General features: G+C 36.4%; 1 protein-coding gene across 1 annotated transcript; it reads left to right on the forward strand.

The window, feature by feature from the left end:
• Positions 1-10,021: 10,021 nt before the first annotated feature.
• On the forward strand, positions 10,022-15,436 carry PTPMT1 (protein tyrosine phosphatase, mitochondrial 1). The gene is made up of 6 exons (XM_028185373.2): positions 10,022-10,130; positions 10,214-10,360; positions 10,877-10,957; positions 12,221-12,324; positions 13,303-13,435; positions 14,191-15,436. Exons 1-6 carry the CDS (start codon positions 10,128-10,130, stop codon positions 14,311-14,313), a joined length of 591 nt encoding a protein of 196 aa, XP_028041174.1. The 5' UTR covers positions 10,022-10,127; the 3' UTR covers positions 14,314-15,436.
• Positions 15,437-15,682: the final 246 nt, after the last annotated feature.

Below are 15,682 nucleotides of genomic sequence, written 5' to 3' on the forward strand. Positions count from 1 at the left end.
GTACGCGGTCGCCAGTCAAGTACTTTCTGACCCCAACGGCCATCCGTTCTGCGAGCAATGTGTCCTGCCACTTCAATGTCGCAATCCTTTGGGCTATGTCGGTTACCATAGTTTTCCTGCGAATCTCCTCATTTCTGATTTGATCTCGCAGGGAAACTACGAGCATAGCCCTCTCCAATTACACAAACCCATATAAATACTTAACATCATCCACAGATATTTGAGATGTTACTCTATTAGAAATGTAATTTTCGACTATACTACCTTAAATTGTCGAGCGGCTGCTGGAAATAGGTAACTACTCCAGCAGTATAGTGAGTTGCTAGAGTTGGCTCTTCGCCGGATCTTTTCAGTGGGTCGCGTTTCCGATCCGGTCGTAGATTCTGCGAAACACTGCTCTTGCTAGGGTCAGTGCTAGCAACACTTCCAGTTTCAGCCCTGTGAGCTCACCTACATGTTAGGGTGAAGCTGAAATAGCCTCTCAAGGCTATCAGCATAGGTAGGAGAAGAAAAAAGTTGGCTCGATACGTCTAACATACGCTTATCATTCTATTAGATCTTCCGACGAACACTTATTAGTCTGACCACGAAAACACTAGCTGAAAAACCTTTTCTTTTTGAACTAAATAGAACTCGACAATCTCACCGTTATAACAACAAAACTGATACTAAATATTGAGCCCACGTGATTAAGGACTAGCCCGCCATATTGGCAGCATCCTTTTTTGTACATTAACATGTCAACACGGGGCGTTCCTAAAACAGTTATTGGTGGCCAAAATCGAACTTCAGGACTAATTAACGTAGACCCGTGCGATGTATTTGCCGCAACATGTTACGAAGTTCAAGTATATTTAGATTTTTTAATTTTGTTTATTTTTAAAACCTACATGCCTTAAATTTAATAAAAATGTAATAACCTTGCACTACTTACTGTCTCTCTTAGATTCCATTCTTTTGATAGAGACAACTTTAATTTATGTTTAAAAATAGAGATACGAAACACTGAAAAATTATTTGGCTGGATACCGGATATCAAGCCGGTCTTAAAGCCGGATATGTCAGTAAGCACACTTTAAATTTTTTTTCCTACCTTTTCTAGTAGCCTCGTCTGGTTATTCGAGACTCACCGAACTAGTAGGTGAGCTACGGGGCTCAAACCTGACGACGTTGCTAACAAGCCCTACCGCAGCAAATACAGGGATACCTTTTTTCCGAAGCCGGATCTCTGCAAAGACAAGTTCCTATTGCCTCTCCACTCAGACACATTAGTATTCTTTCACCACAATTGTGCTCTTACTGCACGGAATAAGGAATAACGGTGAAACGTGTTTTGTGTAGGATAATAAAAGCCCTTTTGTGTATTTTGATTTTATTTCAAACTATTTTGCACGGTCCGATTTATTTTTATTAAAAACTCAATCACAGTAAAAAAGTTAGTGCTCTATGGTTTTTTTTTTTGGAGATGATCCCGTCATTTCCTCTATTTTTCCATCGCAGCAACCAGCGCTTGCCTGCAGTGCATTTCAGAGACCCTTTTTATAACAAACCACCTGAATCTGTCATAGGAAAGTTCACGGGGCTACCCGAGAGCTATGTGTACACAAGGACCTCTTTAAAGGAATTTCATAAAGAGTCCTCGTCGGTCGGGTATGTAAAGCCGACACTTAGCAAGGAGCAAATGTGAACAGCATTCCCAGACCAGGGTCAACCCGTAAACTGGGCACTTGCGACAGTGCCGAAATATACTAAAGTAATTAATACTGATTATCATGATCAGAACCCATTATTAAATAACCGAGTTTATAATGATATTAATACTAGTAATATACCTATGATCAGCGCTATGGCTTAGGAATTTTATTGATATTGTTTTGAGTACAGAATTAGAGGCCCATGACCGACACTAGTCCCCAACGATAGCCAGTGGCTTGACTGAGCGACAATAACCACTCACCATCAGGGGTACCGTCACGTCGCCTTCCCCCGAAGGCAAAAAGTCGATCTGGCGGGTCCGCATTTAAGAGAAAACCACGTAAATCACTCTGACATTATATTCAGGAGACAACATCTTTAAATGAGATTCGCGGTATCAGACGGCGACATCTAACCCTCAGCAGTAAATTACGGAACAGAAACTGGAGCGCATCTCATTGTATGCAGATCGGCGGCTACCCGACACGCCGAAGCGGATTGCCATCAACAAACTAAAAGGGAAATTTTGCAAATGGCCACACAAATACCTAATTAAGCATACAGATGCGCTCGAAGCGAACTAAACAGTTGATAGAATCAGATCTAGAAGAGTCGCGAACGACAAGGCTGGGCGTAACAGGTTCCGCTACTAAAATTACACGGCACATCATTATCGAATGTTATCATTTTCAATAATAGAAACAATAGCCACCCGAAACAGCCATTGTTCAAGTCACAATGGCGTCGCTCATTACTCACTATCTCGTTAACGCGCCGGCCGCCGCAAAACGCTAACTTTATCAGCGACTCACGTCAAATATCTACCGATCTCGGGCCGCGTCCGAAGCGGACACAATCGAACGTAAACAAAACAAAACATGGACGCCGCCCAGATAGATGCGTATCGTGAGCCCGCCAAAAACTCACATTCTAAAATCGAATTTCGCGTGATATGACGTTTCGCGGTTTACCTTTTTTACGATTTGTGAAACGTAAGCGAACTGTCAACCGTGGAATAGACAACGAGCCGATTTGAATAACGTCGATTTGAATATAAAGGTCGGCATTCACGTGTCGCCGCCATACATCAACCGGGCTAGCTTTAAGTCTTCCGAACGCTTTTTGGACACAAATAAGAATCTGATGTTGAACGGGACGCGCATAATACGCATCGGTTCGAAGATTTCGAAGCGCACTAACAATTTAAATCACTGGATGCAGTTTGCAATAGACATTCGTTTGGCGCGGTGCGAATATTTTAAGCGCGGCATTCGATCGTCGCTTATGTAAATGACGAGCCGGAGCACGGAGATAATCATTTAAAATATTTATAGCGTGTAAGCGTCGATATAGAGGCGGGCAACACCCACGACGGAGGAGTCCGTATCGTTCGATGCCATATTTCATTTGGCCACAATTACAACCATTAAACTGGGCGCAACTCTTTGATTTTTATTTTTTCTTTTCATTTATTGTAGCAAACTTATTAGGAGACCGTGGCATTAATGATGACAGATGAGGGGAGTTACTCGACTTAATGTGTTCTGAGTTGGGATTCAGAGACGATCGTTTTAACCGATGAGAGCTGCACAAAAAGAAAGAATACTCAAATAATTTCATATGAAAACGTAATTACCTCACAACGGGCGGTTAGAGAATTACAACGGCTAGTTTAGTGCTTGTATATTTTACTGAAGGCATCTTTAAGTAGCGAATAACAGAAATAATTGGCGTACACGATTAACGACCCATTTCAAACAAACAAAAAAAATACTTTAAAGATAAAGAAAGTCCGTAAAAGGCATAATTGAAAACAATATTTAACTACTTTTATCGCGACAGAATGTGCTTCTTAATTAATGTATTAGCAATTTAATCCAAATAACAAAACTATCTTTACGCGCTCAAGCTCGACATGAAGACTTCTTTGTTAACAGACAAATGCCTCGAATTAGCCGCCCGAAATTTAATTACACAACGATTATTTTCAATCCAAACTTCCAAGAAGGTCAGCCTGGTCATGTATTCTCGAAGCATTGTTGTTCAAAAAAGGTTACATGTAGTCATAGACAAATTAGCGCAGATCGAATCTACGTTCGAATTTGAATACCGAACACTCGAAACGGAAACACGTTGTTTTTACCGCGTTTTTAATTTAATTTTGAATTCGGAATGTCGTCCGGAGCGCGGGCTCCCCGCCGCGCTTACAAATGGCATCGATACATCAACCCGATGATATCTCTTTCAACTTTTGAAAGGAAACCGGCGCGACCGGCGAATTAATAAATGGTCATTCATGGTACTGAACGAAAAAAAAAAAAAAAAATAACCCCGCAACTTGATATATTAAATGATGAACTAAACCCGAAATTAACATTTTTATATTTTGTAACCAGAAACTAGAAGTCAAGTGTTAAGCTGTATTCCATTTTTATTGGAAATCTCGTAAATAATCTACGTATAGGTACGTATTATATCCAAGGCGAACAGTTTCGTAATTCTTTCCGAGATATTATTATCGTTGATAATAATCGATACTCATTTATTTAAATGAGACGTACTTTAAAAACATATAACCTAATAATTATCGCTTTGTCGTTACGTTTTATTTTGTATTTTATGTTGTTCGTAATTTAATTGTGTATTTTGTGCACTGCTAATAATTTAACGAATACTTTTATGTGTTATTTTTGTAACAATTATGAACTTGGTTGCGAAGGGATGTTTATAAACTCGTGCTCCTATCCTCTTTAATTGCTCAAGAGAAATTGAATTAGCTCTAATTGAACTAGCTCAGAGTCCATGCGATGTTAAGTGGCTACCTGAGTCTATAAATAGCGGAACGTGAAAGCCACGATTTAGCTTAAAACATGAAGTGATATCAGTACCAAGTGGCACTCTTATAAAAATTTAAAAAAGTCGTTTATGCATGAATACATGCTAGGTACGTATTTCCTTGTAAAACCTGGTGCTTAGTGTGAGTTTCTTAACGTTCTTGATAGCGTAAAAGTTAACTCAAATTTATATGCAGTTGGAACAGCGCCCCTAGCGGCAAACGTACAAACAAATTTCAGTTAACTTTTACGCTAACGAGAACGTTAAGAAACTCGCACTACGCACAGTTCCTGTGGGATTCGAACTTTTTTTTATTGATTAGATGGGTGGATGAGATCAAGTGTTGTTGGGTGGGTGGTGGTATCTACCCGCGGTATCTAGGTCCTACCATCAGTAAGAACATCACTCGATACGAGCACTTCGGACCTGAGTTCTTCCTTTAGGCCAGGACGACTTCGAGAGTCTTGTAAAACTAAAACAAAGTTTCAAGCGGCTATTTCTGAACGCAAGACGTAAATAAACTAATCATGTAAACAAAACCGAACACATAAATCAGCTATATGTATATATACTAATATTACAAAAGTGAAAGTTTGTACGTCAATTTTTTTTGGTTGCAGGCAAACGAGCATACCGTCAACCATATGGTAAGTGGTTACCATTGCTAATTGATGTCAGCAATAGCGGCATACTGTTGAGTATACTCCCCACAAACCCCATTTAAAGAAAGACATGTCAATGTCAGATTGTCAATTACTTACGCAAAATAGACAGTTTATAATCTGTATTAACATTCAAACACATTTATTCTCGTATACTTGTGTGTGTATTTAACGTTTAATAATATCGAAAATCGTAGAGCTGAAGATGTTAAAATCACAAAGGAGTTTTAAAGCAATCATGATATCATACCTCTCCTCTTGCAAAAAGCCGATACAGACTTAAGTTCAGTCATGATTCGAATACGGAAGTAATTCTTCAGGTGAGGCGGGACTCGCCGTTAGAAAATAATCGTCGATAATTCACGAAAACTTTGGAACCTCAGGGACCAGAGTGTTCTCTTTATTTTTGGTATTGAACGTGGGCATCTCCGTCCAGAACGAAGCCGTAACCTTCAGGATATCACTCCAAAAAAAATAATGTATATTGACACAATTCCCGCACCCGCTACGGCAAAGGAATTCAAACCTAACAGATAACGGTTACCGAAATTGACAAACAAATAAAAATGAAATCGTCCGACCTCTTGAGATGCATTGGTTTTTGTTTTTAATTTAAAAAGAAAATTGAGCTCGTGCATACTTTAACATTCTACATATTTCTGCTACAAAGTAATCTTATGTTTCAATTTGAAAGGTGGAGTAAATAAAATTATAAATAATACGTAATAAATATTATACGTAGTAATACGTAATACGTAATAAAATTCGTTTCAAGTCGTATTATGGTTTCTATAGCTTCCGACAACTACTTACCAACAGGTGATCTTGCCTATAACATGTAACTAAGGGCTCTAAGGCCTTTTTATACCCAGTAAATAGTAATAGTAATACCCTTTGCCTCTTGTGTATACAAATGATTCGGCAGAATATTTGTTGCTATTAAATTTAGTGTAGGCGCTACAAGTTTACAAATTGACAAGCTATAAAGCTTGACAAGTGAACTTGGTAAGTGAACTGAACGATCACCAGTGACCAGGGCCGGATTTAAACTTAATGCCGCTCCTGGGCACCGGAAAAATATCCGCCCCAATAGTGAAATTTTACTTAAACTTATAGTTTATATATTTTCTTCTTCAACTTTACTAGAAAATTTATTATAATATTTTATATATTCCAAAAACATAATGAAATATACTAGTGGTCCCGCAGTAGTCGAAATTCGACTATAATTAATTGAAATTAAATGTTTGTACACTATTATTATTCTATTGTCAAAGACTGTTGTACTTCTATGATCACAGATTTCGCTAAGACTATACTTTAGACAAATATTAATAGAGACTAACAATATTTAATCTATTCTCAATTTGACAACAGACTATAAGCAATAAGAAAAGTTTGACAATAAATAAGTAGTATGCATGCGTGTGTGTGTACATAAATACATGATAGTGTGTGTAATGTCTTTATTTATTGATTTAATGTATTCCTCATGCATAATTTAAAAAAATATTAACATTCTGCTCTCCTTCTCTATATTCTCTATAAAGTGTGGGAAATTTCATACTCCTCCGTCCGCGTAATTTTCGTAAAAAAGGGCACAAAGTTTTCGCTTCACGTATTAATATATAGATGTGTTTTTTTTAACAATTATAAATTTGGCACTAAGGCTGACTCATAATTATACATGAAAAATAATAATTAAATTTCTTTAATTCTGGTAAATAAAAAAATCGATTATTATTTTAAATCTCCATGGATATAAATTGATTAAATAATCTTGATTATTAATTTTACCAAAAGTGCCAAAATTATAATTCACAAATAATGGATGAATTGAATATCTTTAATTATTAATGAAACAGAAAATTATTAATTATTGAATTAATTAATTACATATAGCAATCTTGATAAGAAAACAAAAAATTTCACTTTCAAAATTTTGCCGCCCCGACTGCCCCTTGTGTAAATTCACCACTGCCAGCGACGAAGGCGTTAAGGTACCTACGCCTTTCCTCGGTTAACAGATACAGAAGCGAAGGAATTTTAAACCGGATTGTCATTTGCTATGAGAAATGTATTCTTTTTGAATCATAAGCGGTCATCGTGTTACACTAAGGCCATACCCCGATCAAAAACATATCTACCACAAACAAGTCACGTTCACTGTTTAGCGGTCTAGCAACGGTATAATTAATCAAAATTTCTTCTTAGCTTTCGTTCGTCCTCTGAAATTACCAGACCTTCCGCCGACAGACTTCTACTTTTTCCAAACAACTTCTTGGCAAGGAAAAAAATTAGCATTCTAGAGGCAGTATGTAATGCCTTTGGAGAGTCTGTTGGGTCCTATACACCTGAATTCTTCAAGAAGAGCATTGAAATATCGCCACTGCGCTGGCAGAGGCGCAGTGATACTAAAAGTCCATATTATAATTGATCGATATAAAATATATTTAAAAAAAATAACTTCAAGTTTCTGTATTGTTATCGAGCAACACTTCCGGCCTCACATAATAAATTATTTACGAACTTAGGAAATATATAGAACTTATTATTCTTATAATATAATTAGTAATTTCATAATCAAGTAAATAGTTCATTCATATTTCTTTATACTTATAATATTTTATTGGCGCCTTCCGCTTGACAGCTTCCGGCGCAATAAGCCTTAATGTTATTTGTTACATAATTCGATATTATTAAATAATAATTGTACGTAAATAATCAGCAGAATAATTAAGATGAACAATGTTTAATATTACCTACTCAGTTTGTATTAAAATAGGTCAAGATGATTGTATAAATACCGACGGTTAGCATATCTCTGTTGCATTCGTATTCTACCCACCGTAACGTGTACTAAAGAAAATATATTATTTCGTGTGGATGTTAGTGTCTCAATTGTCGCCGCCAACCTGAGGATCCGTTAATAGTATATTAAAGAGCAATTCCATAGATAAAGACCTAATATCTATAGTGACTATTTTGACTGTAAGTCATTAATCATAGTTAAAATTGATAATCATTCGATCGATCAATGGCTGACAATAAAACACTTGTAGAGGTCAAAGCAGGTCAATATGAGAACTCACGACCTTAATTCTGTTAAGAGACAGACAGACTTCCTTTAGATAGTACGTTGCGTGTAGTTACTTTATTTGGTTATTCCTTATTTGGTTCTCCACACTGTCCGCCTCTTACCGATCTTTATTCCCAAAGAAGAAGATAACCGAGAGATTTAAGCCAAGATAAGTTTATTCAGCTACAGAACAGTAGTCATCAGTAGTCATCAGTAGTAGGAGATGTATGGAAATGGTAATGCAAGGTAGAGGGGGAAAAGGTCGATCGAAGAAGACATGGATGGAGTGTGTGAATGACGATATGAGATAGAGAGGAGTGAGTGTTGAGATGACGGCTGATAGAAGAGAATGGAAGAGAAAAAATAGTTGTGCCGACCCCACCTAGTGGGATAAGGTGGAGAAAAATAAGAAGAAGAACAGTAGTCATCTAATCAATCAGCAAATGATGTTAACGCGATTCTAGATTTGTTCTATGTGGTAGCTCGAACGTATTTAAGATGCTGGTCTCTTTGAGATACTAGCACCTCACGTTAGCACCGTCCTTACTTCTGATATAAAGGGCTGAACGCCACTCTTGTTTGAAGCTTCTGTGTCTGACATTGTGTTATCAAAAGGCTTAGATAATCTTTTGAAGCAATCTTCGCTTGTCAAGTAGTAGGCGCAGTGTAGTACTCATTGTTACGAATCAAACGTTGCGACTTTAGTAGTCCTCAAATCCTGCAGGTACCGATTTTTGTAACTAAATACGTACTTGGATACGTATCCACGGCTGATTTCCATGATGAACAAATAACGTCGTGTAATAAAAAATTATAAATTCGCGTAATAATAATATTATTATTTTAGTTGTGTGCTCGTCCGATTCGACCAATCCGATTCCCGTCTGCCGATATTCTAAAATTGCTGGAAGCGTCAGGCGTTCCGGATTAAGGAGTAGGGTAGTCGTTATACAAAACAATAAAATTTCGACCATAATTATCATGGTCGGTGACAGAGTTTAAAACATTCTCACATAAATGTATTGGTTTCCAGTACTTTCCAGTAGCAATTTAACACCAAATGAGCTATGCGCTCGTCATAGGGGTCATATAAGGTGATTACTTTAAGCCGCCTTGACGCACGGTTCGATTGTTTAATGACCGACCCGCTATAAACTGAAACTTAACTTACCGGCGACAGAAATAGAAAATATGTTAGTAAATATGCGAGAACAATAGATCATTCCATCAATAATATTTCTTTCTGATTCCTAGCCATCTGTTCAAAAGCTAGACAGATAAAATTCGTAACATTATATTATAACATTAAGAAACGCCTTTACAATTTATTGGAGCAAATTTTCGGAAATATATATAGAAGTTACAAAATTATTGCTATTTAACCGAAATTAGCGTATATAGTACCTATGGTTTTAATTAATTAAAATTAATTAAAATTTAGACCTCCTAAATCGAATTTGTGCTTTATTGTGTAAAAATATTGTATATCAGTTGAGATTCAATAATATAAAGTGTTTTTATTCCATCTAAAAGTGTAATTTATATTTTTTTGTATAGGCGTTTTTATGTCCTTCCAAGCCCAACTCTGCCAGTGTCAGGAAGTTAAAAGATCAGTGACAATAAAAAATTAATATAATAATACAACGGCTCTTTTTTCAGGTTTTATAAAACTATCGGTATCGTATTTTTTAGGCACTCAGCGGTGAATAGGTATGATTCATGTTTATCTGTCAAATTTATTAAGTGTGAATGTCAATGTCAATGTCACAAGTTTGAAAAGGCCCTAAAATTAAAACGATTCTGTTAAACTCAAAGAAAATTAATTCAATCCCCACCACGAAAACAAAACTTTCACCATGGTACGTTCATCCTATAATCACTGCTCATTGCTGCGGTGCGTGACGCGGCTGCTTACATATTAATAAAACGGTAAATCCGGCAGAGTACGGCAATGTTCGCGAGAGTTACATTCTACCCAACCCTTTTGTACAATGTCTTCATGGAGAAGGTGACCAGTAGACGCTGGTATGACAGAATCGATGACACGGTTATCCTAGGAGCCCTGCCCTTTCAAGGAATGACAAAACAGGTACAAATATTTGAGTAACCTTAATGCCACCAAAAAAAAAACTACTTATTTATTCAGTGATTATAAATAAACTCTGAATGTTTTAAGCTTGGTATTTACACAAACTAACCCGGTAAAGTATATTTAATATTCTTGTTGACCCAGTTGATGATGAAAAATAATTCACTTGGATTTTATATGTAAACAATATATTTTAATACCACTATTAAATACTTTATTACATCCTGTGTTTATTAATAATTCTTAGAACGTAAAAAAAGATCCTGACATTGTTCTGTCTAAAAGTTTTTATTTGATTCCTTTCATAAACTGACTTTATTAGTACAAATAGATGGATACCATGTTTCAAGGGACTGGCAATAGTATTAAGTTGCCTAAAGACTCCAGTAACCAGATGAACTGTACAATAATCATAGAATTTTAAAGTCCAAAAAGTTGTTATGATTAGTAGATCGCTCGGTTCCTAGTTAATTGTCAATTTAGTGGATATCAATATATATTTGGTTTTTATTGCAGTTAAAAGAAGAGGAGAATGTGAAAGGAGTTGTCTCAATGAATGAGACATATGAGCTACAATTGTTCTCTAATGATGCAGAGGTAACATTATTAGTTGTAAGATATATTTCAAACCCAAATGGGTAGGTACCACCACTCCGCTGAACCTACTTAATTTATAAATCCCTTATAAACAGGTAGCATAAACCTATTTGTGTGTAGTTTTCTTGGGGTTTCAAACTATAGACCTGTAAGCCTTAAATCAATTATTTAATTCAGTCCTATCTTGAAAATAGTTGCATAGCTATACAAAATATATTGCAATTAAAGTTTGAAAATTTAAAAACACTATATCAAAATGAAAATTAATATAATAATATTTTTTATTTATTTTTTTATTGCTTATTTGGTTGGATGAGCTCACAGTCCAACTGGTGTTAAGTGGTTACTGGAGCCCATATACATCTACAACGTAAATGCGCCACCCACCTTGAGATATAAGTTCTAAAATCTCAGTATAGTTACAAGGGCTGACCTGCCCTTCAGACGAAACGCATTACTGCTTCACGGCAGAAATAGGTAAGGCAGTGATACTTACCCGCACAGACTCACAAGAGGTCCTACCACCAGTAAAATAGTAATAAAATAAAGACTCCTAGCTACCTAGCACAGGAAATAGTCCAGAATAACAAGGAATGGCATCTCTTCATATTGGAGGCAAAGACCCAGTTTGGGTCACTGCTCTGAGGAAGTAGTAGTGTTTGTAGTAGTAATGTATGAAATTGAGAATCAAAATTGTAAAGTTGCATAGTAAATATATATAATATATACATGACACAAATTTAACAAAATATTATTAAATCAGTAAATATAATAAAAAATACTTGAACAAGAAGAAACTTGAAAATATGTTTTTAATAGAGACTTTGCTATTTTTAGATGCACTCTATGTGACTTTCAGATGGGTCATGTTTCGATAACATCTCACGCTCCAGAACACACAATACAATTTAAATATGTAAATATCTAAAAACATCTATCTTGATCGTCCTATATCGGGAATGAAATTGTCTAAAATATTTTTTATTCGTGTGAAAATTTAAATATAGTTTCAGATGTTGTTCAAGCTCCTCTATGTTGCTGGTAAACATGCCCGTATTTGTTGGTACCGACTTATCTTTTTCAACCAACTTAAAGTGGTCATCACTCTTCGTAAGACTTTAAGACACTTTTCAAATGTACCCTAATAACTAACTGAAACAGCTTTATGGTACCACAACACTACATAGGATTGTAGATTGATGGTGTCCTATTTCGAACTGTTGACACAGTATTCCTAATTGCCGATACTTGACTCGATCACAGAGATGGCGAGAACACAAAGTGGAATTCCTACAGTTGGCCACAACAGATATTTTTGAGGCCCCCAATCAAGACAAATTATTCGAAGGAGTCGTGTTTATAAACAGGTAAGATTCTTAATGGTGTCTCTATAAAATCCATACTTTTCGGTCCTACGATTTCAACAGAACATAATACTATATGTAGGAATATTTTTAGAATAATAGAAGCTTTCTTAAAATTATTTGTTAAATGTAACAATTATGTAGGTACCCCCCTGCAAAAAGGCATACGGAAGCTGTATATATTTTTTTTTATTGCTTAGATGGGTGGACGAGCCCACGTCCCTCCTGGTGTTAAGTGGTTACCGGAGCCCATAGACGTCTACAACTTAAATGCCGCCACCCACCTTGAGATAAGAGTTCAAGGTCTTATTATAGTTACAACGGATGCCCTACTCTTCAAATCGAAACGCATTACTGCTTCACGGCAGAAATAGACAGGGTGATGGTACCTACCCGTGCGAACTCACAAGACGTCCTACCACCAGTAATTACGCAAATTATACATAATTTTGCGAGTTTGGTTTTATTACACGATGTTATTCCTTCACCGTGGAAGTTAATCGTGAACATTTGTTAAGTATTTCATTAGAAAAATTGGTACCCGCCGGCGGGATTCGAACACCGGTGCATGGCTAGATACGAATGCACCGGACGTAATAACCTTTAGGCCACGACGACTTTTAAAATCTGATGATACAATAAAAACCCGTTTTGTTGCTTACGAAACTTTATTCTATATTTGTACAATAGTTTTTTTAGAGATGTTTGAATTTTGTATTTTGATAAAATAATGAAGTAAAGAAGCAAGAAAGTTGGTAGTAAAATTAATAATAATATGAAGAAGCGGGAATTTCTCCCTCGTAAATTTTTTATAAGAGACAGATTATGTTAAAATTACAGAGTAGTTAGCTTAAATTTAATTACAGGTTGATTAGCTTAGTATAGATTTACACGACACACAGAAACGGCAAAGGTGTTAACAGAAGCGCTTTTAGGCAAATCATGACGTTTGTGAATATGGAACACTTCTGGCCCTTCCAGATTCCTGCCATTGGACAACAAACTTTCGGGAGTCCCTGCCGACGTGGGGCAGATCAACACCGGCACCGTATACGTTCACTGTAAGGCGGGTAGGACGAGGAGCGCCACGCTCGTGGGCTGCTACCTTATGATGGTGAGTCCTTCTGACGGCATCTGCAAACTTCATAATCATCGCTACACCATATTTTGAGTTCGACAATACACGTGTAGGGTGCGGTGTGAGTTTGTTATTTAAATATTATGTTGCTTAAAAATGTTTATTTTTTAAATATAAAGTAAGTCAATTAAATGTTAATGTTATAAGTTATAATTATAAAATAAGTCTCTTCTCTATTCGCATCAATTTAAAACACACGCATCCAATTGTGTTTGCATGTTATCCATCTATCGACATAGTGGTCTGCCTAGCGCCATGTCTCCGTTCCAGGGTCCTCGTAACTCAAGGACGCTCTGATACGCGTATCTTGCTGGATTGATTGGTTTCCTTTCTGATGCATGCTATGTAACAAAGATATTTTGCAAATTTCTCTGTTAGAGTTACAGTCTCCTTGCTGTAATTTGAAATTATTAGATCTCTTTATTTCCATAGTAAGTGGTCACGACAGTAATGACAGGGACGCAGCCAAGTCCCTGCCTAACCCTAGAATGCTTGAGTACGTATTAAAAAACTTGCCGTTGTCCTAACATTTCATACCAAATCTAGGGGTGCTACCTACGACCTGATTGTAGTCATTTCTACTGACACAGCGGTAGTAGACTATTGTGCACAGTAGTGTTTTAAGGGACAACCCGTGTGCGGCAAAACCAATACTTCTACCTCAGACCACCTTCTACAATAAAAAACTATACGTGCTTATGACATAACTGATAGCCGGTTTCCACTTCCAGAAAAACGGTTGGTCACCCCACGAAGCGGTGGAGTACATGAGATCGAGGCGTCCACACATACTTCTCCACACGAAGCAGTGGGAGGCCCTCGATATATTCCACAGACAACACGTGCGGACGTGACCTGCTCCTACCATAAACAATGTAGATAGCGCAATTTTTAACCATAGACAAATCAAGTAACCGAACAAGGTCCGATCGTGATAAAACTCATTGTTTTAGTCGTTACTTGTAATAATACACAATAATAATTTATATCTAGCTCAATTTTAATTAATGTCAGGCGTTATCTCTTCTGCGTGACGTATTAAGTTAATAGGTTATTAAATTAAGAACCGGATATAAAAAAAATATTTTCTGACAAACGATTAGTGCAACATAAAGCCAATTAATTTACAGGTACTCACAACAATTGACATACGAAACGCAGTGAACCGAATAGGGTTTGAATTGAAAATCCGAACTAAATTAAGTAAATACGCTTATATTTCAGTAAAAAAATGTAAAGTCTTACAAATTCTATTCATACTCTGCCTCGATCACCGTAGAATTTTTTTCAGTATTTATGTTGATCCAATCGAAAGATAATTAATGGTAGATAAGTTGATTTTGATTTTAAGCTTAGAACAGTATTAAAACTATCCAATCTCGTGTCTCAAAGTGGAGGAAGAATTCGCATAGGTAGGCCGCGACTTGGCTCTGCCCCTGGCATTGCTGAGGTCCATGGGCGACGGTAACCACTCACCATCTGGTGGGCCGTATGCTAATCTGTCTGCAAGGGCAATAAAAAAAAAAGTATTTTGGTACAATGGTACATGGTAAACAGGATTTATGGAAATTATCATAGCTCAAATCTAATAAAAAATATATTAATATTTGTGTTTGTTCGTTTACGATCTGTACTGTAGGATGGTATGACTCACAGATCATAGAAACACAGATTATCTGTGGTATGACTGGGAACTTGCGTGTTTTTGCTGCCTTATTCATTGACAGATGGTGCGGGTGTAGTTTGAAAGCGCTTGTGTGTCATACATGCGTCAGAGACAGAGGACGAACGGATTTCACTAGTTTTAAATAAAATAACGCATTCTATTTTTTCTAAATACGTACCTACTTACACGCGGCAATCAAACGAATTTTACTAATGTAATATTAAAATTGTTATTATTACTGTGAAACTGTGTTATTGAGACTTGTAAATATTATATTTTATGCAAAATGAATATTACAAAGTTTATTTAAATAATTGTTTTTTGTCTTTTTTTTTACCCAACTTTAACTCAGGTAACACCATTACTATTTATATCGCTACAGCAAATTGAACCTTATTGCACCGCTATTGAATAATTTGCTGTTAACGAAGTAATTGCATGATTAAAGTTTCATAACGTAATTAAAACAGCTTTATGGCATTCTTTTAAAAAACCTGATTATAAAACTTTGCAATCACATTGTCCAGAGTACAAAAAAAAAATTACCTTCATCACCA

This window comes from Bombyx mandarina, chromosome 25 (assembly GCF_030267445.1).
Source record: "Bombyx mandarina strain Sakado chromosome 25, ASM3026744v2".
Lineage (NCBI taxonomy): Eukaryota > Metazoa > Arthropoda > Insecta > Lepidoptera > Bombycidae > Bombyx > Bombyx mandarina.